Source organism: Pecten maximus, chromosome 19 (genome assembly GCF_902652985.1).
Source record: "Pecten maximus chromosome 19, xPecMax1.1, whole genome shotgun sequence".
Classification (NCBI taxonomy): domain Eukaryota; kingdom Metazoa; phylum Mollusca; class Bivalvia; order Pectinida; family Pectinidae; genus Pecten; species Pecten maximus.
This window is the reverse complement of record NC_047033.1, coordinates 32,316,433-32,341,320: the sequence shown is the minus strand read 5'-3', so window position 1 is coordinate 32,341,320 and position 24,888 is coordinate 32,316,433. Positions and strand designations below refer to the sequence as shown.

At 36.7% G+C, this 24,888-nt stretch overlaps 2 protein-coding genes across 4 annotated transcripts in view; both read right to left on the bottom strand.

Moving 5' to 3' along the window:
- Positions 1 to 17,676, bottom strand: part of LOC117317677 — a 63,593-nt gene extending 45,917 nt beyond the window's left edge. For both annotated transcript variants that reach the window (XM_033872547.1, XM_033872548.1), the window contains exons 1-16: positions 17,648 to 17,676; positions 16,071 to 16,634; positions 14,192 to 14,806; positions 13,848 to 13,898; positions 13,512 to 13,553; positions 12,307 to 12,870; positions 11,638 to 11,697; positions 9,356 to 9,928; positions 9,071 to 9,121; positions 8,202 to 8,243; positions 7,286 to 7,849; positions 5,103 to 5,711; positions 4,029 to 4,079; positions 2,915 to 2,956; positions 2,237 to 2,800; positions 1,157 to 1,225 (exon numbers count right to left, since the gene is read on the bottom strand). In XM_033872547.1, the coding sequence (XP_033728438.1) occupies positions 1,157 to 1,225; positions 2,237 to 2,800; positions 2,915 to 2,956; positions 4,029 to 4,079; positions 5,103 to 5,711; positions 7,286 to 7,849; positions 8,202 to 8,243; positions 9,071 to 9,121; positions 9,356 to 9,928; positions 11,638 to 11,697; positions 12,307 to 12,870; positions 13,512 to 13,553; positions 13,848 to 13,898; positions 14,192 to 14,806; positions 16,071 to 16,557 (4,384 nt within the window). In that variant the 5' untranslated portion in view covers positions 16,558 to 16,634; positions 17,648 to 17,676. The remainder of the gene's footprint in view (positions 1 to 1,156; positions 1,226 to 2,236; positions 2,801 to 2,914; positions 2,957 to 4,028; positions 4,080 to 5,102; positions 5,712 to 7,285; positions 7,850 to 8,201; positions 8,244 to 9,070; positions 9,122 to 9,355; positions 9,929 to 11,637; positions 11,698 to 12,306; positions 12,871 to 13,511; positions 13,554 to 13,847; positions 13,899 to 14,191; positions 14,807 to 16,070; positions 16,635 to 17,647) is intronic.
- Positions 1 to 24,888, bottom strand: part of LOC117317678 — a 167,803-nt gene that overhangs the window by 112,133 nt on the left and 30,782 nt on the right. The gene's annotated exons all lie outside the window — the stretch shown is intronic.

Sequence of the window (24,888 nt, the reverse complement as noted above, 5' to 3'; positions counted from 1 at the left end):
GGGGAAGAGGAAAAGCGCAGTAGGGACCATACCAATGCCTTAAATACCTGATTCTCATATCTTATGATTGTGAAAGCAAAATATAGCATAAGGCTTTAACAATTAGGTGCTATAACCTTGCTCACAAAAACCGAGCAATAATTTTGTTGGCGTCAACACTTTAACTTGTTGACTTTGAATTTTAAAGAAAAAGCGTTTTGATTATATAAAGAATGTTAGTTTTGTGAAACATGTTAGATGTTGGTAGACATATCTAATCTGTTAAAGGTTTGTATACAGGTTTACCTTTTCTTGTTTCAAACATGCATTTGTATAATAGATTTCTCGGCAAAATTCTAGAAGTGATTTAAATTTTGACGAACTGATACCCTTTGAAATGATAGTAAAATAAATGTGCTTGTCAAACGCAAATTTAATAATTTGTCCAAATGAATACATCCCAGTGCGGTTTGTACACTATCTAAGTGAAGTTGAATCAGAATCATTCGATTAATTATTGATACGAAGACGAGAAGTGGTATCACTTGGCTGGAAATCTACATAACAATTCTGGCACATTTTGCTACATCTAGGTAAATCATAGTTAATACTATCATTTATTTTGTTCTTAATGTAACAGAGCGCATGATAAATTAAATTTAAATCACTGCCTCCGCTAGGGATCGAACCCGGGACCTCTGGCTTACTAGTGTTACGCTCAACCGATCGAGCTAAAGAGAATATCTCTCTGGCCGAGCGGTATATTGCGGCTAGTATTTACCAGGGTTACATACTCCCCCTCCAGGAAAGAACTCGTCCTCGAGTTTCCAGGGGTAACAACGATGCTTGTGGAGCAAGGCTGAGTATTTTTCCCGGGTCCTTACATGGGCGCCAATGTAACAGAGCGCATGATCAATTAAATTTAAATCACTGCCTCCGCTAGGGATCGAACCCGGGACCTCTGGCTTACTAGTCTTACGCTCAACCGATCGAGCTAAAGAGATCTCTCTAGCCGAGCGGTATATTGCGGCTAGTATTTACCAGGGTTACGTTAACATGTCCTTTCCTCATTAGGTTGTTAATGTTTATATACTTCAGTAGGAGGTAAAATTGGGAAGACATGCAACATTTGGTATAGGCATGCGCGAGGTTTGAATCGTTCCGTTTTTTCCTTTACCTGTTGTGGTCGGTACCGGAGTGGTGGTGGTGGTTGTTGTGGTGGTTGTGGGTGGGGGCTCTGTGAGACCTGACACGTTCGTACAGCACAGTAAAACAGTTACATACACAAAAACAGTGACATATATACAGTTATACATAATAGTGCAATGTAAACTGTTATAATTCTGCCCAAGATTCAATTTTTTCTTGCTATGTAAACCAACGGAAATAATTTGATGAGATATGTCTATCGATGTTAATACTTATATCATTTCCCATTTAGCAATCTTCATTGATCCTGTCAAAAAATGAAGTGGGCAAAACTTTAACGGTACAAGGTCCAAATACAAAGTGAATTTTAGTGACAGAGCATAAAATACAAAAGTGTGAAACAGTTCGAGGCGTGTAACATCACAAGGCATATGTATAGAACAGTACAGTGATGTGTGTATATGAATATGTTACAGTGTAACAATAACAGATATTGTAAAACATCACGAAATAATATTTTATACATTTTAACAGATACATGAATAACATTACCGAGATTTTGACACGAAACTATATAGTGAATATTGAAACAAGGTGTACACCAGTATATATCGCAGTATAACAGGAGAAAATGTGAGAAACAGCACCGATTTTTTATTAAAGAAAAATAACGCAGTGCCAGTTGAGAGTAATTTGAAACTATAAGTGGTTGAAACAGTATACAACATGTACTTTTCAAATTGAACGAGTTGATTTATCGTCATGCAGTATGATTATTTCAACGCTCCGCCTAATTCAGTAATTTGTATTGAAGTTACCGGAGTACAGGTAGAATTATCTCCCCTCGCCGTATTAATCAGAAATAAGATTATTATTAGTGAAAAAATGATATTACTTAAATTCCCAATTTCAGTGAAAAAATGGTAAGAAATTATGAATAGTGATCATATAGAGAGTTCTAGTGAATACTATCTAACGATAGGAAGATCTAAAAGACACAATAGCTGACACAAGATATATCGCATAGCATCAACAGAGCCTTCACCATGAGGAACATATAGATGCGTTTATTAGCAATCATGGTTAAGAAATTTCTTTTAGAACTTACCTGGACAGAGTGATGAAAATACTTGGTCACTAAGAGCATTCAGTTCGTCAAAGGTCTGAACGTTGAAGCTGTTTTCCGATGCTGGTTTGTTGGCGATGCCGTCCAACTCTTTGGTATCCTTCAGACCAATACCAATTGCGTAGATGTGGATATCGTCAACCCTAGCGCGGTCCGCTTCCGGGATGGTCCTCCGGGAATTGATGTTGGATACGCCGTCTGTTAAGATGATACAGATGTTGGGGACGTCATCACGATCTCCGTCAGCGGAGTTGAACATGCTCCTCATTGTCTGTAAAGCGTCAGCTGTGTTCGTACTTCCGTAGATGTAGGGGATTTCATCGATAGCCTGGTTTATATCAGCTCTCGTGGAGAATGTGTTGAGATTAAACTGGATTTCTACCCCGGAACTGTAGATCAGGGCACCAACACGCACGTTACCGGAATCAATGTCGGCGTTCTTTAGGAAATCCTTACAGAAAGCCAGCATTTTATCGTAGTTATCTTGTCCTACACTGGTTGAGGCGTCTATGATTATGACCAGATCAACTTTAGACAATGCACAATCTGTAAAAAATCAAAACAAACCCATATCAAGTTTCAGATTGGCATTTTATACACACGGGTGTTTGTTTGTCCAACAAACATTAAGATATTGCAGGATTTTTTTTTTATACTTACCGGATACTGGTGGCGGTAGTGTTATCGGCAGCGGTGTGGTAGCTGAAGTGAAAAATAAATCGGTTATTGTTTTCTTACTGATATCAACCTAAACATCGTAATAATATGCTCCCCTTAAGATATGTTATACTAACGTAATAAATAGAGGTTACAAAGCGGGTGATCGTTGTATATAGTATTTCTTTCCCTTGAGTTCGTTATATTTAAGACAGTTGCAAAATGACTAACGAGATTGAAATAAATATCATATACAACAACCATGAGTTTCTCACCTGTGCCGACCACAATAGCTATTTTGAGGATAAATTTACCTATTTTGTGTCAACGTATGTTATTTTTCCAAAATATAAGGCGGGATGTGAGGATATTACCTAAATTGAAATACGGCTAATTTGTACGTAAAACTGACAATTTCGGAAATGTGTGGAAATATTACTATTTTGTACAAATCACCATAAATAATAAACAGGTTTATTATTGCCAAAGAAATATGCTGATTGAAATATACTTATATTACATATGATATCAACTACTTCTTGTGCGTAATCATTTCTAGGACCTCATGAAGAGGCATTTAAACGATAGCCTATCAAAATACATAAAATCATGTGATTAAAATGTAGACCCGGGTAAAGGTCACGTAGGCAACCAATCAAAACGCATTTAGAGTTTATTCTACGTGTTGTATAAACTGAATATTATTCATCACTGGTAATGATTACTTCCTGTCTTGAATAACTCCCATCTATTGTGGTAGAAATATGTATATAATTCAAAAATTCGCATCATAACTCCATACACAACAGCTATTGGAGATATCAAACACTATTTTTCAGATGGACTGATAGCAGAGGTTTTAGTCACACGATAGTAACAGTGATCACTATTAAACAAGAACATGTCTTATCAATTGTGATATAATACCTACGAACTCTAAATAGTCAGAGAAAAATAACGCGAAGAATAAACATATTCAGAAGTCAAAATTTGCACAAAATAAATATAGTATTTGATAACACAAGATAAATATGGTATTTGATGACACAAAAATAAATATGGTATTTGATGACACAAGATAAATATGGTATTTGATGACACAAGAAAGACGACTTACTTGGAGGAGGATAAGGACGCTGGCGGAAACCTTCAGGAGAATCTTCAGGTGCTGAGAATGAAAATAAAAGTAACGTAGAATTACTGCCAACAAGAACCACGATAGATACTAAACTGATTTCTTTGAACTGATGTATTTTTGGGTTTTATTGATAAGAAGGTTCAACAAATGGAGAATTTGAATTTATTCAATTATATATCAAAGTAGTCCGAAATAACTACAGTTGGGAAAATCAATTGCAAGTAGAACGAATGCTTTACACAAGTAAGGTAATTGTTATGATTAAAACATAACTTCCTATAATATCAATTATGTCGTAGTGAATAATGACGTCAGCATAACACAGTTTATGCGACTTCCATTGGATAACTACTTCCATTTTATAGTATCATTTGATAGCTGTAATAAAATGGAACTTAATGTTATACATCGGAGCTGAATGTAATCCATGGGAGCTGAATGTAATACAATATAACTAAATGTTGTACATATGATCTGCATGTAATACATGGGAACTTAATGTAATATATAGCAACTAAATGTAATACATGGGAGCTAAATGTAATCCATGGAAGCCGAATGTTATACATGGGAACTGAATGTAATACATTAGAACTAAATGTAATATATCGGAGCTGAATGTAATACAATATAACAAACTGTTATACATACGAGCTGAATGTAATACATGCGAACTGAAAGTAATACAATAGAACTGAATATAATACATGGGAGCTGATGTAATACATGGGAACTAAATGTAATATATGGGAGCTGAATGTAATACATTGGAACTGAAAGTAATGTATGGGAACTGAACGTAATAAATGGGAACTGAATGTAATACATGGGAACTGAATGTAATACATGGGAACTAAATGTAATTGATGGGAGCGGAATGTAATACATTGGGACTGAATGTAATACATATGAACTGAATGTAATACATTGGGACTGAATGTAATACATATGAACTGAATGTAATACATTGCAGCTTAATGTTACACATAGGAACTGAGTGTAATAATGAATGAGGCTAATGTGATTTTTGAGACGGTGCAGTTTTATGCTTACATGCATCCAACATTGCTAACTCGTCATCGATATCCTCCGGTCGGTCAGATATTAAGAACAGCCGCTGGTACTCATCCAAAGGATGTGACGACACCTCGTCCAGTTCGCTGTGGTCCCGAAGTCCGACTCCCACCGTGAACAGGTAATTTCCGTCGTCTTCATTTTTCTCTGCAGCTCGGAACGCCTCATACCTGTCCGTGCTTTCGTCGTTTCCGGTGATCAGAAGAATGAAGTTTCTGGCAAAGTCCCTGTCGCCATTTTCAGGTCGGAACATTCTCCTTCTCACATAATCTAAAGCGTCAGCCGTATTAGTTTCGCCCGGCTGATACTGGACATCGTCCATGGCGGCAACTACGCCTTCTTTGGTCAAGTAATCGTCCAGCTGGTACTGAACAGACTGGTCAGTACTGTACCTGAGGAGGCCGACCCGGAATTTCTCGTTGTCGATACTGAGTCGGCCAGCGACCATTTTAGCGTAACTCCGGATCCATTCGAATTTCTCTGGTGTTACCGAAGAATCCAGCACAATAATAAGATCAAAGGCTCTCGGCGGAGGGGTAGGAGCCGGGGTGGTTGTTGTAGTGGTGGTAGTGGTTGGTGCATCGGTAACTAAAAAATGATAATTTTTATTATTTCTTCATGGGTAAATTAATCATTTAACGGCACAAACAAGCTCAATAAATTTTATACATAAAGTAAAGCAATAAAAAAAAGTAAAAAAAAAAACCCCAAAAAAAACCCAACAACATCAACACATATAAATTGAGGAAAAGTTCCGATATCATGAAGTAAGATAATTGATTGTTATCAGAGTAACTTAAACTTCATTTGTTAGTTATAAAACAGTCAACACAAATCTGAAATCATAGTTGGTACGGTTCGAGTGACAGGAAACAAGATATTAGTCATCTTTAATTCTTAGTCAATGATTTTGTAGTGACGGAATTTTGTTTTAAATTCAATTTTAAGATACGCTGCTTTCATAATTATCGCTAACATTAAATTATTAAGAACAGCGCATTAAATTTAGAAATAATTTTAATCAATTTTATATCGAATTGTGCCAACAATATAGCAGATTTCACATCAAATGAAAAGAATTATGTTTTCCACTTTATTTGTCAAATCGTGTCGATATGAGCGCTTAATCAAACATATTCGGAATCTGAATATAGTATTGTAAACAAAGATGTTTGTATTTTGAGAAAATCGGGCGTCACTGCTGTAATTGCTTCACTTTACCGATCTGGATCATACATCATTGTGATAAATAGGACCTGCAGTTTTAATATTCTTCCCTCCGGCACGATAACTACGTTAATTTATGCTAAAATTAACGGACGCTTATATTACTTAAATAACAAAGTATACAGACAGCAACATTCATCCAACATTGAACATTATCAATCTACATAAGTCAATGTACATTATTTTATATATAGTTTTACCTGTCGTTGGAGGGACAGTTGACTTGGTAGTTGATCGTTCCTCCTCTCTGAAGCCTGTTTACATTTACAGTCAAAGACAAACACAAATAGCATACGTTACAGTGGTAAACAAGTGCAAAACAACATGACAATTGACAGGTGCTTGATAGAAAACATGTGCATATTGACATCATCAAACAGTGGTACTGTTACAAAAGAGAAAGCTATAGTTGTCGCAGACAAACATACAAATATATATTTATATATCTTTACTTACATAAAACATTTAACAACATTAAATTGATTTGACTTGAAAAGAAAAAGAAGATAACAGAGTTCGGATGGACAAGGTGGAAGAACACAGGAAATGAACAGGAAAACGTAATAAATACGCAATATTTTATAGTGAAGGTTATACATTATGGAACAGATATACGGAAATTTATGTTATAATACTCGTAATAGAGTAATTAATAGAAATTAAATATTGAGTACTTGACAATTTGCTAAAAATTGAATAAAAAATCCCCCCCCCCCCCAAAAAAAAAGGTATTTAGAGTTAAAACGTGTACTATTATCAGATCAGCCAACGAAGCCGGTCAAAACCGAGGAGGATATATAAAATAACATTTAATATCATATATGCGTATTGTACACAACGTGAATAGGACAGTTCAGTGTGCAATGTTATACAGCAAAACCTTAACGGTAGGGTATGCTGGGGATGATGCAAATATGGTATAAGTGAAAACCTACCTGGGCAAAGAGAAGAGAAGACCTGGTCACTGAGAGCATTCAGTTCGTCAAAGGTCTGAACGTTGAAGCTGTTTTCCGATGCTGGTTTGTTGGCGATGCCGTCCAACTCTTTGGTATCCTTCAGACCAATACCAATGGCGTAGATGTGGATATCGTCAACCCTAGCGCGGTCCGCTTCCGGGATGGTCCTCCGGGAATTTATGTTGGATACGCCGTCTGTTAAGATGATACAGATGTTAGGGACGTCATCACGATCTCCATCAGCGGAGTTGAACATGCTCCTCATTGTCTGCAAAGCGTCAGCTGTGTTCGTACTTCCGTAGATGTAGGGGATTTCATCAATAGCCTGGTTTATATCAGCTCTCGTGGAGAATGTGTTTAAATTAAACTGGATTTCTACCCCGGAACTGTAGATCAAGGCACCAACACGTACGTTACCGGAATCAATGTCGGCGTTCTTTAGGAAATCCTTACAGAAAGCCAGCATTTTATCGTAGTTATCTTGTCCTACACTGGTTGAGGCGTCGATGATGATGACCAGGTCAACCTTTGACAGGGCACAATCTGTAATACGGTTCATAAGATTGCCATAAAAATGTTATTTGAATTGGTAATCTTGAATCAATTTACTCAGTTATTCGAGAAACCATTTTTTTTGCAATTTTTGGATGTCAGTATTGACGTTTAAGTTAATTATAAATGGATACGAGACTTAAAATACGTCGAGTTGACTAAATAAGATTCAGATGAATACGATACATCATACATTAACAAACTAAATAAAACAATAATCAGTCTCAATTAGCATTACATGGGAAATAATGTGTAGTATACAGACTGACATATACACTTATCCCGGTGTACCTGTCGGGGCGTTAAGAGGAAACTTACCATTATTCTACAGAAATCGACTTACCTGACACTGGCGGGGGTAGAGTAATAGGGATAGGTGTCGTAGCTGTAAAAAATATGTATCGATCAATATAAAATGATAACATGATAATACGAAAATATCAATTCCCGAACGGTTGACTAATTTACATAATTTAGCGACGATGTACAATTGATGCCGTGACGTTCATGGAAAATATGACGAAATATCACTACAATTGATGCCGTGACGTTCATGGAAATGTGACGAAATATCCCTACAATTGATGCCGTGACGTTCATGGAAATGTGACGAAATATCCCTACAATTGATGCCGTGACGTTCATGGAAATGTGACGAAATATCCCTACAATTGATGCCGTGACGTTCATGGAAATGTGACGAAATATCCCTACAATTGATGCCGTGACGTTCATGGAAATGTGACGAAATATCCCTACAATTGATGCCGTGACGTTCATGGAAATGTGACGAAATATCCCTACAATTAATGCCGTGACGTTCATGGAAATGTGACGAAATATCCCTACAATTGATGCCGTGACGTTCATGGAAATGTGACGAAATATCCCTACAATTGATGCCGTGACGTTCATGGAAATGTGACGAAATATCCCTACAATTGAACTTCACAAAAACAGTCTATCCACTCAACAATACAAATTATTTTTCAACCACATATTAACATAAACTTATATTTCGATTTTTTTTCTCGTTTAAAATGATGTTAAAAAACAACCTACATAACATAAGATATATTTTAACGTATTATAAACCCGTAATGTTATTCTATGGACATCGCTAATATCAAATTTTATAGCATCGTTTTTTTTTTTTTTGCATACAATTTGAAAGGTAATAAATATACGTTCCGATCAAAACCTATGACTTACTTGGGGGAGGATAAGGTCGTCCACGGAAACCCTCGGGTGGTTCCTCAGGTACTGGAAATATACGCCAAAACATAATACCACATCGAAACAATTTGTTATAATTATCTATATATAATATTTCAAATTAAAACAATTTAGACTGATATATTAAATGATTGAAATATATTATTATATTTTCTTTCTACATCTAAATTGAATGTATTACTCATTAGCCATTAACTGTGATATATCAACATGTCAAACATGTCAAATACTATTTCTATCAGCTATAACGTAATATCTTACATGCTTCCAACATCGCTAACTCATCATCGATATCCTCTGGTCGGTCAGATATTAAGAACAGACGCTGGTATTCATCCAGAGGATGTGACGACACCTCGTCCAGTTCGCTGTGGTCCCGAAGTCCGACACCCACCGTGAACAGGTAGTTCCCATCATCTTCATTTCTCTCTGCAGCTCGGAACGCTTCATACCTGTCCGTGCTTTCGTCATTTCCGGTGATCAGAAGAATGAAATTTCTAGCAAAGTCTCTGTCACCATTTTGAGGTCGGAACATCCTTCTTCTCACGTAGTCTAAAGCGTCAGCGGTATTAGTCTCGCCAGGCTGATACCGGACATCGTCCATGGCGGCCACAACACCATCCCTTGTCGAGTAGTCATTCAACTGATACTGAACGGCCGGGTCGGTACTGTACCTTAGGAGGCCGACTCGGAACTTCTCGTTGTCTATACTGAGTCGACCAGCGACCATTTTGGCATAATTGCGGATCCATTCGAATTTCTCTGGTGTAACGGATGAGTCCAGAACGATTATGAGATCGAAAGCTCTAGGTGGAGGTGTAGGTGCATCCGTCACTAAAAATATTAGAAATTTGTTTTGATTATTCTTGATGACATCCTGTTGCTTAAAGAAAGGAATTGTCTATGGCGACTTATAAATAAGGTGAAAGGATAAATATTTGATGTCTATATGACCTGAAATACAGATAGGAAAGATACAGCGATAAAGTGAACGATCGTTCAAAGATATTAACATATCTATAATGATAATTTTAAGACTGGCATTTGTATATCTGCGATTCGGAAAGCGTTTCCCACCCAATAGCGATCAGAATACCTAAACCAAACAAGCAGTCGATCATCCCGAACAAGTTATTTTCAGAAGACGACATAAAAATACTGTACATTTATAATACTGCATGATGTATTATATTTCTGTGCCGATAAAAGTTTCGACAGGCGATTCAAAATGCTATTGGTATTATTTGTCCCAAAAGTGTTATAGAGTACAGCTTTCAGAAATAAAGTATATATTGTTAGTATGTATACGTGCGATTTGGATTCCAACTGGGGCGTTTGTTTAATTGCAATGGTTGGGAAGTCAGTCTTTGATTGTTCTCATGTTAGTCGTTATAGCTTTGTCGTAAAAGGCAGGATCTAAGCTTGTATACATTTGATATATTCAACACACATATATAAGAATATAATCTATTTTTATGTTTTAAGATATAGCGAAAATGCTAATATGAAAAATACAAAAAAATGTCTGTTCATCATACCCTCACATTACATTCTTAACTTTAAATTCAACTGATTCAATGCATAGGCACCATGCAATCAAATGTCATATGACAATTAGGTAAGAAGCTGTAATACACACTAAGTACTTATTTACAAGAGAGAATGCTGACGCTGATAATAAGTCATTGAACATCTGATCAACATATTATTGAGAGAGGAAATATGTGTGTTTGTTGATGTAAATACACATATTTCACAACCCAATTTCTTGGGCATTTATATCAGAGTAAGAAACATTATCGACAATCCTAAATACTAACATAGTACACATAGTGGGATGAAATAGTAAGGGCATTACTAAACTATTAAGCAATCGCCAGATCGTATCGTCAATGGAAATGTAATCTGGTTTACAGATCAAGACAATCCTATTTCCTTTTAATTACAATTGTAATGTAATGTTTGCTACAATAATAGCCTAAATGGATAACATATGCTATATGGGTCGACGTGCAAAGCGTGGACATAACGTAAGCGTCGGATCAATAACTAATAGTGTGTTATTTGAGTCGAAAGGCAAAATACTGATGTAACGTAGAAAATCGCAGCATCGAAATAACGTTATCAAGTAGTTACAAGAATGCATGTACATTTCTGTGAATGCATTTTGTAAACAAACTTATCTTCACGTGCGATTAATTTTCGCGTATTTCGCTGGAGATTAAAATTCGCGAAAATCAATCGACCAAAAATGGCGTGAGTATGATGTACAGTAGGTATTTTATGACTGTATATCACTGAATCGCCAAGAAAACATCGTTAGTCATTAAAACGTGAGATTAAGCTGACTCATAAATAAGTTAGTAAACAGTACCAGTAAAATAGTTAATAAGAGACCATTTTGTAAAATGTAAACATTAATTAACACATATTCATGCTGGTGAGCAGTATAATTTGAGGAAACTAAAGATTTTTCCGGGGCTCATTGTAGGCACTGCATGCTTCACACAACATAGGATTTGTTCAGATTTGTTCCGATTTACCTGAAGTAGTTGGTACCGTAGTTGTAGAAGTTGTAGGAAGGGGCTCGGTGGTGCGCATTACTGGTGATTGACATACACAAACAGATGACAATGGGACAAAGATACAGTGTCAACGCTACCAGACATCAACATCAAGAGTGACAGAGCAAAGTCGTTTCTCTTATTATTTTCGAGTGAAGATAACTTTTGCGGTATTATAAGTGTAGAAGATTATTAGAATTGAAATGTGTTGATGGACATTAATTTGATGAGTCATTTTTGTTTAATTATTAATAAAAATGGCATATTACCAATCTTGAGTAAACAAATTGGCAAACAATCACAAATCACTCGAAAATAAAAAAGAAGAAGAATAGAGGTGACTCAATTAAGATGATACATTTGTAAAACATGATACAGATTATCTTATACATGACACAAATACATCATTAAGAAATAAAAACAAGGTGTTTGGATCAACACAAGTAGTTAACATCTGTGCTTTTAAACACATTTGTATATAAAACGTTAGGAGACACTAAAGAAGACAATTCATGATAACGAACATTAAAATGTAGACAAATGTGTGACGTGTAAAGGAAATATCATATAGGCACGTGAAACATAACACATAATCTAAAACAGGAAGTGTATTGAAACAAGTAGTAAACAACGTAAACAACGTATTACCTGGACAGAGAGAAGAGAAGACCTGGTCACTGAGTGCATTCAGTTCGTCAAAGGTCTGAACGTTGAAGCTGTTTTCTGATGCTGGTTTGTTGGCGATGCCGTCCAACTCTTTGGTATCCTTCAGACCGATACCAATGGCGTAAATGTGGATATCGTCAACCCTAGCGAGATCCGCTTCCGGGATGGTTCTCCGGGAATTGATGTTGGATACGCCGTCTGTTAGGATGATACAGATGTTCGGGACGTCATCACGATCTCCATCAGCGGAGTTGAACATGCTCCTCATTGTCTGTAAAGCGTCAGCTGTGTTCGTACTTCCGTAGATGTAGGGGATTTCATCAATAGCCTGGTTTATATCAGCTCTCGTGGAGAATGTGTCGAGATTAAACTGGATTTCTACACCGGAACTGTAGATCAAGGCACCAACACGCACGTTACCGGAATCAATGTCGGCGTTCTTTAGGAAATCCTTACAGAAAGCCAGCATTTTATCGTAGTTATCTTGTCCTACACTGGTGGAGGCGTCTATGATGATTACCAGATCAACCTTGGACAGGGCACAGTCTGTAATATATTTGTATCAATTCAGTAATAAAACTAGACAATAAAGTCAACGGAGGTGGAGTGGTTGTATTTCCAGGATGTCATGATGACCCGTTTTCTTAGCATGCATTAGCATGCGTTTACAATTATACATATTACGTAGAAATCAAAATTAAAGATGTTTTCACGATTTAAATGTTTTAACGATACGAAAATATAAGTACATGAACATAATACACATCAAGGTACTCACAAGAGAAACATTAACATAGTGTGAAGAGTTATAACTGATGATGTGAAGTATCACAAATGGTGCGATCCCTTTTAAGATATGTTTTACTTCCATACGATCTAAACAAATAATTCATAAAAATGGAATTGATGTTTTATTCACAAAAACATGTTTAGATATCATATTGATGTTTTATATCAATCTAATTAATGTTGTTAGATGTGCATGTAACGTAGATATAATTACCATCTACATTTTAATTAGATTGGTTTTATATTAATCTTCATAACTTGCAAAATTTATTTAATTTGCAAAAATATCAGAAAGTCCCCTTTAAAAATAGTTTCCCTCTCTAGATTGTATCGAATTGACCATTTGATTCGACCCTTATATATGGTGGGTAAAAATAAAATTTATATGCTGTACATACCGGATACGGGAGGTGGCAGTGTTATCGGTATCGGCGTTGTTGCTGTAAAAGATTTACACTGGAATAAAGTGTCCTCCTTTGACGAAACCCTCCCACACACAAACAAATCCTTACTCACAAAGGGAAGACATGGCGATACGCTTGACTGAGTTAGAAATATAACATTATCAATATTAATATAGCCGAATATTGCAAAATATTTCGATGTACGACGGGCTAATTAAATGCCAAGTTCCCGAAGAGATTAACATATATATATATATATAGTCAATTCACATGTTATATAACTGTTGTACTCTGTCAACTTTATATTTGTAGTATATGACTCTCACTTACATGGTGGAGGGTATGGTCTCTGTCGGAATCCATCAGGAGGTTGCTCTGGTGCTACATGGATACATTATAATTAACAGAAATTAATTGACTTCTCACAAAAATAAATCTCAAAAGTGATGACTTCATTTAAAAAGAAATCAAGAACATTTGAAAGCGTGTTATAATGCTTATCAGCATAAAAACAAACCTATATTTTACCAGCAAAATTCTTTTAGCAGTTGTAATGTAAATGATAAACAGACACGTTTTAAACAATTATAGTTACTTAATGCCTGCTTAGTTTTTAAACTATCTGTACGATGCAACTTTTATGTATTTACAAGGAAAGCAAACATATATCTCACATTGATCTAACATCGCTAGCTCATCATCGATATCCTCTGGTCGGTCAGTTATCAAGAACAGACGTTGGTATTCATCCAGAGGATGTGACGACACCTCGTCCAGTTCGCTGTGGTCCCGAAGTCCGACTCCCACAGTAAACAGATAATTTCCGTCATTTTCGTTTTTCTCAGCTGCCCGGAAAGCGCTGTACCTGTCTGTGCTTTCGTCATTTCCAGTGATCAAAAGAATGTAGTTTCTAGCAAAGTCTCTATCACCATTTTCAGGTCGGAACATCCTTCTTCTTACATATTCTAAAGCGTCGGCGGTATTGGTCTCTCCCGGGCGATACTGGACATCGTCAATGGCGGCCACAACGCCGTCCCTGGTCAAGTAGTCGTTCAGCTGGTACTGCACGGCCTGGTCAGTACTGTACCTAAGGAGTCCGACACGGAATTTCTCGTTGTCTATACTGAGTCTACCAGCGACCATTTTAGCGTAATTGCGGATCCATTCGAATTTCTCTGGTGTTACCGAAGAGTCCAAGACGATGACAAGATCGAATGCTCTAGGCGGAGGTGTGGGCGCTGGTGTAGTGGTAGTAGTGGTGGTCGTGGTAGTCGTCGGTGGATCGGTAACTGGATTTAAGATAATATAATCGAAAAGTTAATCATGCAAAACATTTATCTTATAAGGAAATATTATTTTCGATTAATCATATCACAATTTGTTTGAGACATAGTTATACAGATAATCGTTTGGTAATAAATTATTAGAGTTTTTCCCATTGACGTCAACAGTCGAACTCGTTACTCCAAGTCCGAATGTGCCTTGCGTGTTTATCTAGGAATCAACATGGAAAAGAACATGAGGCTTACTTTGATTGGTTTCTTAGACTGTATTTTTAATATTGTTGTAATTAACCAAATACCAATGAACGTTGCTACTTATATACACGTAAATGCATAGAAATTCATTTTCTCATAAACCACCTGATATAATCCTGGTCTTTTTCTCGAAACATTAAACAACCGACAATCGCTGACTAACTTAATAGATATCCAGTGTTGTCATGCATGTATTTATTACCTCTCGGTATTGGCGTTGTTGTAACCCCTGGCGTGTGTTCCTCACTTTTAAATCCTGCATTTTGTACACATAAACATGAAGAAAACACAACATACATAACAGGAATATTTATATACAGAGTACGTGATGACACTACAAATACACGCGTTCCTTATCGGGTCTGTAACAGTTGTACCGGTACGAATAAACACGGCATACCAACTAAACGAGTGGCTCGTTTTCTTAGTCATTCCGCTTGAATCCAATATTACAGATTTCTGATGTTTTATTCGTCTTTTTTTTAATCTGCATTTCATATTCAAATGGTAAAGATGCTATTGATGTTCTATTAATCTATTAATCTAGTCAATTATGAACTTTACATGTTTCAAAGGGTTTCTTCCTGGTTCAACACAAGCACCCCTGATTCCTTTTGTTTGAAACAAATTAATTTAGAGACGACAGCCATATTAGGTAATCAACTGACATTTCATTGCACTTCAATTATCATTGTACTTATTCGGTACCGCTAGTACAAAACCGGAACAGGTACGCGTGTACAACAGCTTCTGATGATAGAGAAGATTACGCAACAACAAGACGAAACAGTATAAACAATAGTGCTTCTACAGTCAACTGAAGAGTTTAAGTGCACAACCGACAAACATTTTAAAGTGCATTGAACGGTAACGACGAAGTGAAACATGTATAAATAGTCAGAGTAACAAAAACACAAAGTATTATTTTATTGTTAAAATGGGAAACCAACATTTCAAATATAGCAGAATAGCTGATATCCCTGGTATGAGTTTGATACCACATACAAGAACTCACCCGGGCAAAGAGAAGAGAAAACTTGGTCACTAAGAACGTTCAGTTCGTCAAAGGTCTGAACGTTGAAGCTGTTTTCCGATGCTGGTTTGTTCGCGATTCCGTCCAACTCTTTGGTATCCTTCAGACCGATACCAATAGCGTATATGTGGATATCGTCCTCTCTGGCAAGATCCGCTTCCGGGATGGTTCTCCGGGAATTGATGTTGGATACGCCGTCTGTTAAGATGATACAGATGTTGGGGACGTCATCACGATCTCCATCAGCGGAGTTAAACATGCTCCTCATTGTCTGTAAAGCGTCAGCTGTGTTTGTACTTCCGTAGATGTAGGGGATTTCATCAATAGCCTGGTTTATATCAGCTCTCGTGGAGAATGTATTTAGATTAAACTGGATTTCTACACCGGAACTGTAGATCATGGCACCAACACGTACGTTACCGGAATCAATATCGGCGTTCTTTAGGAAATCCTTACAGAAGGCCAGCATTTTATCGTAGTTATCTTGTCCTACACTGGTGGAGGCGTCTATGATGATGACCAGGTCAACCTTGGACAAGGCACAGTCTTAAATGACAAGAAAAGCAGAGTCAGGGCATACAGACAAAGGACAAGCACGGAAATATTGCATCGTGAATTAGATGTAGTGCTGAAGTGGTATGGAGATTGAGAAAACAAACCAAAACATTTGTGTAGAACTTATGGAAAATATGGATAATATATAGATTTACAGATACCCTTTAAAATAGCACCAGAAATTCGGAAAGGATATACGTCCTCTGGTTCATCGACGACGTCATACCTAATTAACGACAATATAATAATCGTGGTAGTATCATAATACAATAGCTCTCATTGGTTTAAAATACTTATTCTGAAGGTTTGACCAATAAGCATTGACCTTAGTGAGATATATCGATTACTAGTTATACTATATATATAAGATACCTCGAATGTTACAAAGGTAGACAGTATTGGTTTTATTAAGTGTTATCTTGAGTAGATAGGTTGAATAACCATACTTAAAGTGTCTGGATAGACAGACAAATCGATGCCCTGATAGTGTGATATCTTTAAAAAATGTTTACAAAATAGGATTCGTTTGGTTTATAAGTGGTTTAAAAGGAAACGGATTAGTCAGGGCTAGATATCTAGAAGTCTAGATTATTGGTGATGGCAAATTCGAAGATGGGTTAGCGTTTACCAGAGACCGATATATGCGGGCAAGTGGTGTCTACATAGGGATTACTCTGGGTAAGTGGTACTAACTTAATACAAAAATAAATAGGAGACACGATGGCTGGTTAATAGTTTAACGTAACTGTGGAATAATGTTATGTTTTAGGTTAACTGTATTAAGAAAACTCATCAACGTAAAGTCACGATGAACATAATTGGTCAGTATATTATCGTACTTAACCAGTGGATCACAATTGGCTAGCTGTATGGTATACTGATAGTCTTCTTTATACACACATATTGATGACGTTCCGGGGATAACCATACTACTGGCTTTATGTATCTATGTATATATGAATGTGTGTGTTTACCAAGCCATGGGGCAATACTAAAGCACCTACCTGAAACTGGCGGGGGTAGAGTAATAGGGGATCGGCGTGGTAGCTGTAAGGAAAATAACCATATAAAAACAATCTAACAAGTATAATATCTATATTTACATACATAGTTCAGCATCGTTAACCTATTTAGAAATCATTATAAAATACATTTTAGCTGAATATTTTTGACTGTTCGTTTCGGGTGAGAAAAACGTACTATCAATTTTTATTGCTCATACTTTGGATATAAAGTAGACTAGATTAAACAATGTATGTGACATCAGCTATGCAGAGAACGCGTGAACAATACGATGGTATCTCCCCGGCATAACATTTAAGTTGAAACGGGGGCGATATGTATGTACAATGAATAAAACTGAATAATACTCACAACGTGGGCGAAAAGGTCTCTGTCGGAATCCTTCGGGTGGTACTTCCGGTACTGTAACAAGTTAATGTAACAATGAGTTGTTTTATTCACCTATCTACGGTTAATCAAAGTGACTTAACAAATACCAATATAATCTGATGTAAAGATACTTCGCAGTTTATCATTATACATTTGTCATCTGCATCAAATTAGTTTTTTTTTTCAAACAAAGGTCTTCATTTGACGGAAACAGTCATGAGCTGCTCCAAGTATGTATACAGGATATAGATAGCCAGGCGAACATTACGACATTTGGCGGGATTTACTGTCCTGTGTAAAAATAAAAATGTTTTACATCCTAATCAGCCAATATTCAACTAGAACTGTCGGCAGAGGGCCAACTCATACCCGTCCGCCCCTCCACCACCCCTCTGGTGAAGATTTTCCAACAAAAACCTGTTTTTAGTTAACGGGTTACCACGGCAACTTAAATTTGTGGGGGAAAAACCTGCATGCATCATGAGTCCCTAATATTCCTGTGTATTTCAAATGAAATCGGTTGACAGCTATATAGGAGTTTGTCCGAGCTGCCTTGACAAAGTTTTCCACAAGAATATTGGTATTGAAACCTGGTAACCATGGAACCCAAATATTCTGTATAGAAATATCATGCATGCACATTTACACTTGGTCCCTGTCACTCCTGTGTAATTTGGTTTGAAGCAGTTCACAGGTTTATGAGGAGTTGACCTAACAAAATGCCCCCTCACCAAAAAACGAAGTATAGTAACGTGGTTACTATGGTAACCATAAAATTACAACATGATATAGATTATGCGCATCTACAATGTATAAGGGTTATTGCCATAAAGTTTCGTTGAAATTCCCTGACTAGTTTAGGAGGAGTATCCGGTACATCGTTGTGTCTACAGACGGACAGACGACGGACAACCTGATTCCAGTATACCCTCCTAGCTTCGTTGCGGGAGTATACTAAGAAAAGAGTTTCTTTTCTGTTTTGGGCTGGACACACCTTATCCAATTAAAACTCACAAGATCTCTTTTGATGTATTTCTCAAACAATGAAATTTATGTTTGAAAACATTTTTTCTTATATTTAAATGTCGTCCAAGCTCTCGAATAAGTAATTAACACTTACATGCATCAAGCATTGCTTTCTCGTCATCAATATCCTCTGGTCGATCAGATATTAAGAACAGACGTTGGTATTGATCCAGAGGATGTGACGACACCTCGTCCAGTTCGCTGTGGTCCTGAAGTCCGATCCCAACCGTAAATAAATAAGCGCCTTCATTTTCTAATTTTTCAGCAGCTCGGAAAGCGCCGTATCTGTCTGTGCTTTCGTCATTCCCCGTGATCAGAAGAACAAAGTTTCTAGCAAAGTCTCTGTCTCCATTCTCCGGTATAAACATCCTTCTTCGTACGTAATCTAAAGCAGCTACAGTATTGGTCTCGCCTGGTTGGTACTGGATATTGTCCATTGCAGACAAAATGCCATCCCTGGTTGAGTAACCGTCTAGTTGAAATTGAGCATCTTGATTGGTACTATACCGTAACAGCCCAATACGGAATTTTCCGTCGTCAATGCTGAGCTGCCCAGCGACCATCTTAGCGTACTGTTGAATCCATTGCCATTGTGCTGGACTCACAGAGGAATCAAGGACAATGATAAGATCAAAGGCACGTGGAGGAGGCGTCGGGGCGTCGGTGACTACAATAGAAGTATAACATTAAACGAAAAACGGTAATTAGGGGTACTGTATAGACGATCGGCATTCTTAACAATGTAAAGGGATTCACTTGGTACACTATTGGAACATTGAAGGGAACTCAATTTATTTACCATTTTATGATACTGTAATTACTATCCGATGATAAAAACATAAAATATAGTATAATGAAGGTTTCGTTTTTATTCATTTTCGTATCCGATTTTTTTAGTTTATCGGATAAAAATTAGACAGATAAACAGCAATACCAGAAATGGAACCTGCAAGAGAACCTAGGTCATTATGTAAATGGTAGGAAAAAAGCACTGTAGGGGACCATACCAATGCCCCAAATACCTTATCTACATTTCTTATTATTTTGAAAGCAAATTATAGCATGAAGTCTTTAAACAATTAGGAACTATAACCTTGCTCACAAAACCCTAGCAATAATCTGATGGTGTCAACAATTCAATTTGTTGAAATTGAATTTTAAAGAAAAAGCGTTTTGATTATATAAAAAAATATTAGTTTTGCCGGTGGACATATTTAAGCTGTTAAAGGTTTGCATACAGGTTTACGTTTTCTTGTTTCTAACATGCATTGTATGATAGCTTTCTTCAATGTGACAAAAAATTCGACAATAATGTGATTTAAATTTTGACGAATTGATACGCTTTGAAATGATAGTAAAATAAATATGATAGCCAAACGCAAATTCTGGCACATTTTGCTACATGTAGGTAAATCATAGTTAATACTATCATTTATTTTGTTCTTAACATGTCCTTTCCTCATTAGGTTTTAACAACACATGTTTATATACTTCAGTAGGAGGTAAAATTGGGAAGGCATGCAACATTTGGTATAGGCATGCGCGAGGTTTGGATCGTTCCGTTTTTTCTTTTACCTGTTGTGGTCGGTACCGGAGTGGTGGTGGTGGTTGTTGTGGTGGTTGTGGGTGGGGGCTCTGTGAGACCTGACACGTTCGTACAGCACAGTAAAACAGTTACATACACAAACACAGTGACATATATACAGTTATACATAATAGTGCAATGTAAACCGTTATAATTCTGCCCAAAATTCAAGTTTTCTTGCTATATAAACCAACGAAAATATCTTGATGATATATATCTATCGGAATTGATACTTATACTGTTTACCATTAAGTAATCTCCATTTACCCCGTCAAAAAAGGAAGTGGGCAAATATATAACGGTACAAGGTCTAAATACAAAGTGAATTTGAGTGACAGATCATGAAAAAAAAAGTGAAACAGTTCGTTATATATAACATCACAAGGCATATGTATGGAACAGTACAGCGATATATATATATATGTGAATATGTTACAGTATAACAATAACAGATATCGTAAAACATCACGAAATAATATTTTATACATTTTAACACAGATACATGAATAACATTACTGAGATTGTGACACGAAACTATATAGTAAATATTGAAACAACAAAAGGTGTACACGAGATAGCAGTATAACAGGAGAAAATGTGAGAAACAACACCGATTTGTTATTACAAGAAAACTATTGCAGTCAAGAGTAAAAAGTTATTATAAGTAGTTGCAACAATTTACTCTTAATATTGGAACAGTTGGTTTGTCGTCAAACAGTGTGATTATTTCCCCGCCCCTCCGAATTAAGTAATACAAGTCATTTCATTGAAGTTACCGGATTATCAGTATAATTATCTCCCCTCATCGTGTTAATCAGTAATGCGATTATTATCAATGAATAAATCAAAACGTTATTTAAGTTCCCAATTTATGTGAAAAAATGGTAAGAAAATATGAATAGTGATCATGACTATTGTTGTAGGGAATGCTTTCTAACGATAGGAAGATCTAAAAGACAAAATAGGTGACACAAGATATATCGCATAGCATCAACAGAGCCTTCACCACGAGAAAAAATATAGATCCGTTTCTAACCATTTACAGTTAAGATATTTCTTCGTATTAGTGAGTATAGCAATACAAAATGTACGTCAACAATGCTATATAATACCTGACGTAAAACCTGTGCTTTTATTCAAGAAATTTTATCAGCGAAACACTAACATACCTGGACAGAGTGATGAAAATACTTGGTCACTAAGAGCATTCAGTTCGTCAAAGGTTTGAACGTTAAAGCTGTTTTCCGATGCTGGTTTGTTGGCGATGCCGTCCAACTCTTTGGTATCCTTTAGACCGATACCTATGGCGTAGATGTGGATATCGTCTACTCTGGCTAGGTCCGCTTCCGGGATGGTCCTCCGGGAATTGATGTTGGATACACCATCTGTTAAAATGATACAGATGTTGGGGACGCCATCACGATCTCCGCCAGCGGAGTTGAACATGCTCCTCATCGTCTTCAAAGCGTCAGCTGTGTTCGTACTTCCGTAGATGTAGGGGATTTCATCGATAGCCTGGTTTATATCAGCTCTTGTGGAGAATTTGTTGAGATTAAACTGAATTTCTACCCCGGAACTGTAGATCAGGGCACCAACACGTACGTTACCAGAATCAATGTCAGCGTTCTTTAGGAAATCCTTACAGAAAGCCAGCATTTTATCGTAGTTATCTTGTCCTACACTAGTGGAGGCGTCTATGATGATGATCAAATCAACCTTAGACAGGGCGCAATCTGTATATAAAACGACAAAAGCAGGTATGATTTAACACATACTGATTTCGGAAACGGTTCGTTACGTTATCAATTGATGTACACGATGAAAAAAAATCACCAGCTTCCGTGTATGGCGTGTTATGTCGACTGTTGATATTTTCAGCGTATTTGATCACATATACTGGACTGTTTGTCTGTTTTGCTATGCTCCATGAACAGGAAATAGATGAAATAAAATCATTGACAATATGTCGAGGGACTGCTATGGAATATCCTGAGAAATTAGTTAATCAAATTAAACCTGACCAGTTACGATTTACACTCGCTGCATCAATATTTCATAATGATTTTGGAAAAGTGATTAGCAATGACATAGATCGGAGAAGTATATTTTGCACTCACCGGACACAGGAGGAGGAAGCGTAATCGGAATGGGGGTGGTACCTATAGCGGAAATAGAAATAACATCCCTCAACAACCAACAATATATCACATGTTGACTGAGGATCGAACAAGTAAATTACTTGACACGTGAAGTGAGAGTTTAAAGTCATTGAAGAAAAAAGAGTTTTTCTGTGGTACATACAAAGTTCACATCTCTATTTTTGATCTGCTTAGATGTATAATACTTATATTCGCCAGGTCTTTTTTATTTAACAAGGGTGTTTGGATTTAACTCTATGCACTTACTTGGTGGAGGGTATGGTCTGCCTCGGAAACCCACAGGAGGATCTTCTGGTACTAAAAGCATAAAATGTTAGTCTTAGCAACACAGAAGTTAAAAAAGAAATATAAAACTGTATGACACAAGCATTTACAATTAAAGTCAACCATATATTTATTGAATCATTTCTTAAAACATTTGATATCAATAGCATTGTTTTATTCGTTTAGAAATGAATTTTAATATTTCTCAAATTTATCGAAATGCTACTTTCTACATAAACCATAAATTACAATTCTAGTGAGCTATAGTTAACTTACATGCTTCTAACATCGCCAATTCGTCATCAATATCCTCTGGTCGGTCAGTTATTAAGAAAAGACGCTGGTATTCCTCCAAAGGATGTGACGACACCTCGTCCAGTTCGCTGTGGTCCCGAAGTCCGACACCCACCGTGAACAGATAGGTTCCGTCATCTTCGTTTCTCTCTGCCGCGCGGAACGCCTCATACCTGTCCGTGCTTTCGTCATTTCCAGTGATCAGAAGGATGAAATTTCTAGCGAAATCTCTGTCGCCATTATTTGGTCTAAACATGCGAGTCCTAACATACTCTAGGGCTTCGGCTGTGTTTGTATCACCCCCTTGGTACCGTACGTTGTCCATGGCATTTAATACGTCCTGTCGAGAGGAGAAATCGTTTAACTGGAACTGCACTGACTGACCGGAACTGTACCGCAGAAGTCCCACTCGGAACTTCTCGTCGTCAATACTGAGTCGACCGGCAACCATTTTAGCGTATTGTCGTATCCATCTCCATTGCTGTCGAGAGACAGACGAATCCAGGACAATAACTAGATCAAACGCTCGTGGTGGAGGTGTCGGGGCATCGGTGACTGGAATAGCAAGAATAACAGAAACTGATGTCATATAAACAATCAAGAAACAAGGCGGCTTTTAAAAGTGATACAATTTTACGAAACAAACGATTTTGACGATATACGATCTTAACAATCATAGTCGTGATGCAGTAACCTAAATGACGTTTTACCAACATTGTGGAATGCTGTATGTTTGACACAACATGTTCAATTCACAGAAATAAATGACATAAACATGGCGTCAGAGAATCAGGTTGCTCTTATAGCTGATGGCTGTAGTTAGGTGAACTAAATGCCAGATTAACATTATGGTGTTGATCCACTTTTTAATGCCATGTAACCCAGTGATATCTATCCCTTTAACCAGTAGTTGTATAAGCGAATACGTTCACTAACACCAATTTTTTAATCAAATTCGCCCTTATTACACTTATTAGCTAAGTCATCTAACAGTATTGAAATAGGAACCAAAATCAAGATTGATCTTTTGATTGAATTCATATATTAATATAAAAAAATATAGCATGTACTTTGATTTCAACGTGTTTCATTCTAACAGATATTCTCTAACTTGAGATATATCAATAATTCTAGTTGAAACGTTAATAAGCTAAATTGACGTATTTATAATAGTGTTGCATTCACCTTGTATACAGCAATTGAAACCGTGTATAATATTTGTTGTTCCGTTTTACTGGACGCGTGGATTAGAACTATTTGTAATTAAACGAGTACACAAAACAAGTCAATTCAGATATAACAAAGACACCTATCAATGGAAATCTAAGTAACAGTCGAGACAAAATTTAATGACATATTCATGATTACGTGAACAACTGCGATTGTCACTGGAGCTTTGTTAGACGACATTCTGAGAAGTAATTACAATTAAGAGAGTTAGTGTTCGTGCTGTTATTGTTCTGATAAAAACAAAAAACAAAAAAAAAGCCATTTTTTCCTGGATTTTTACACCTCTTACACAGCA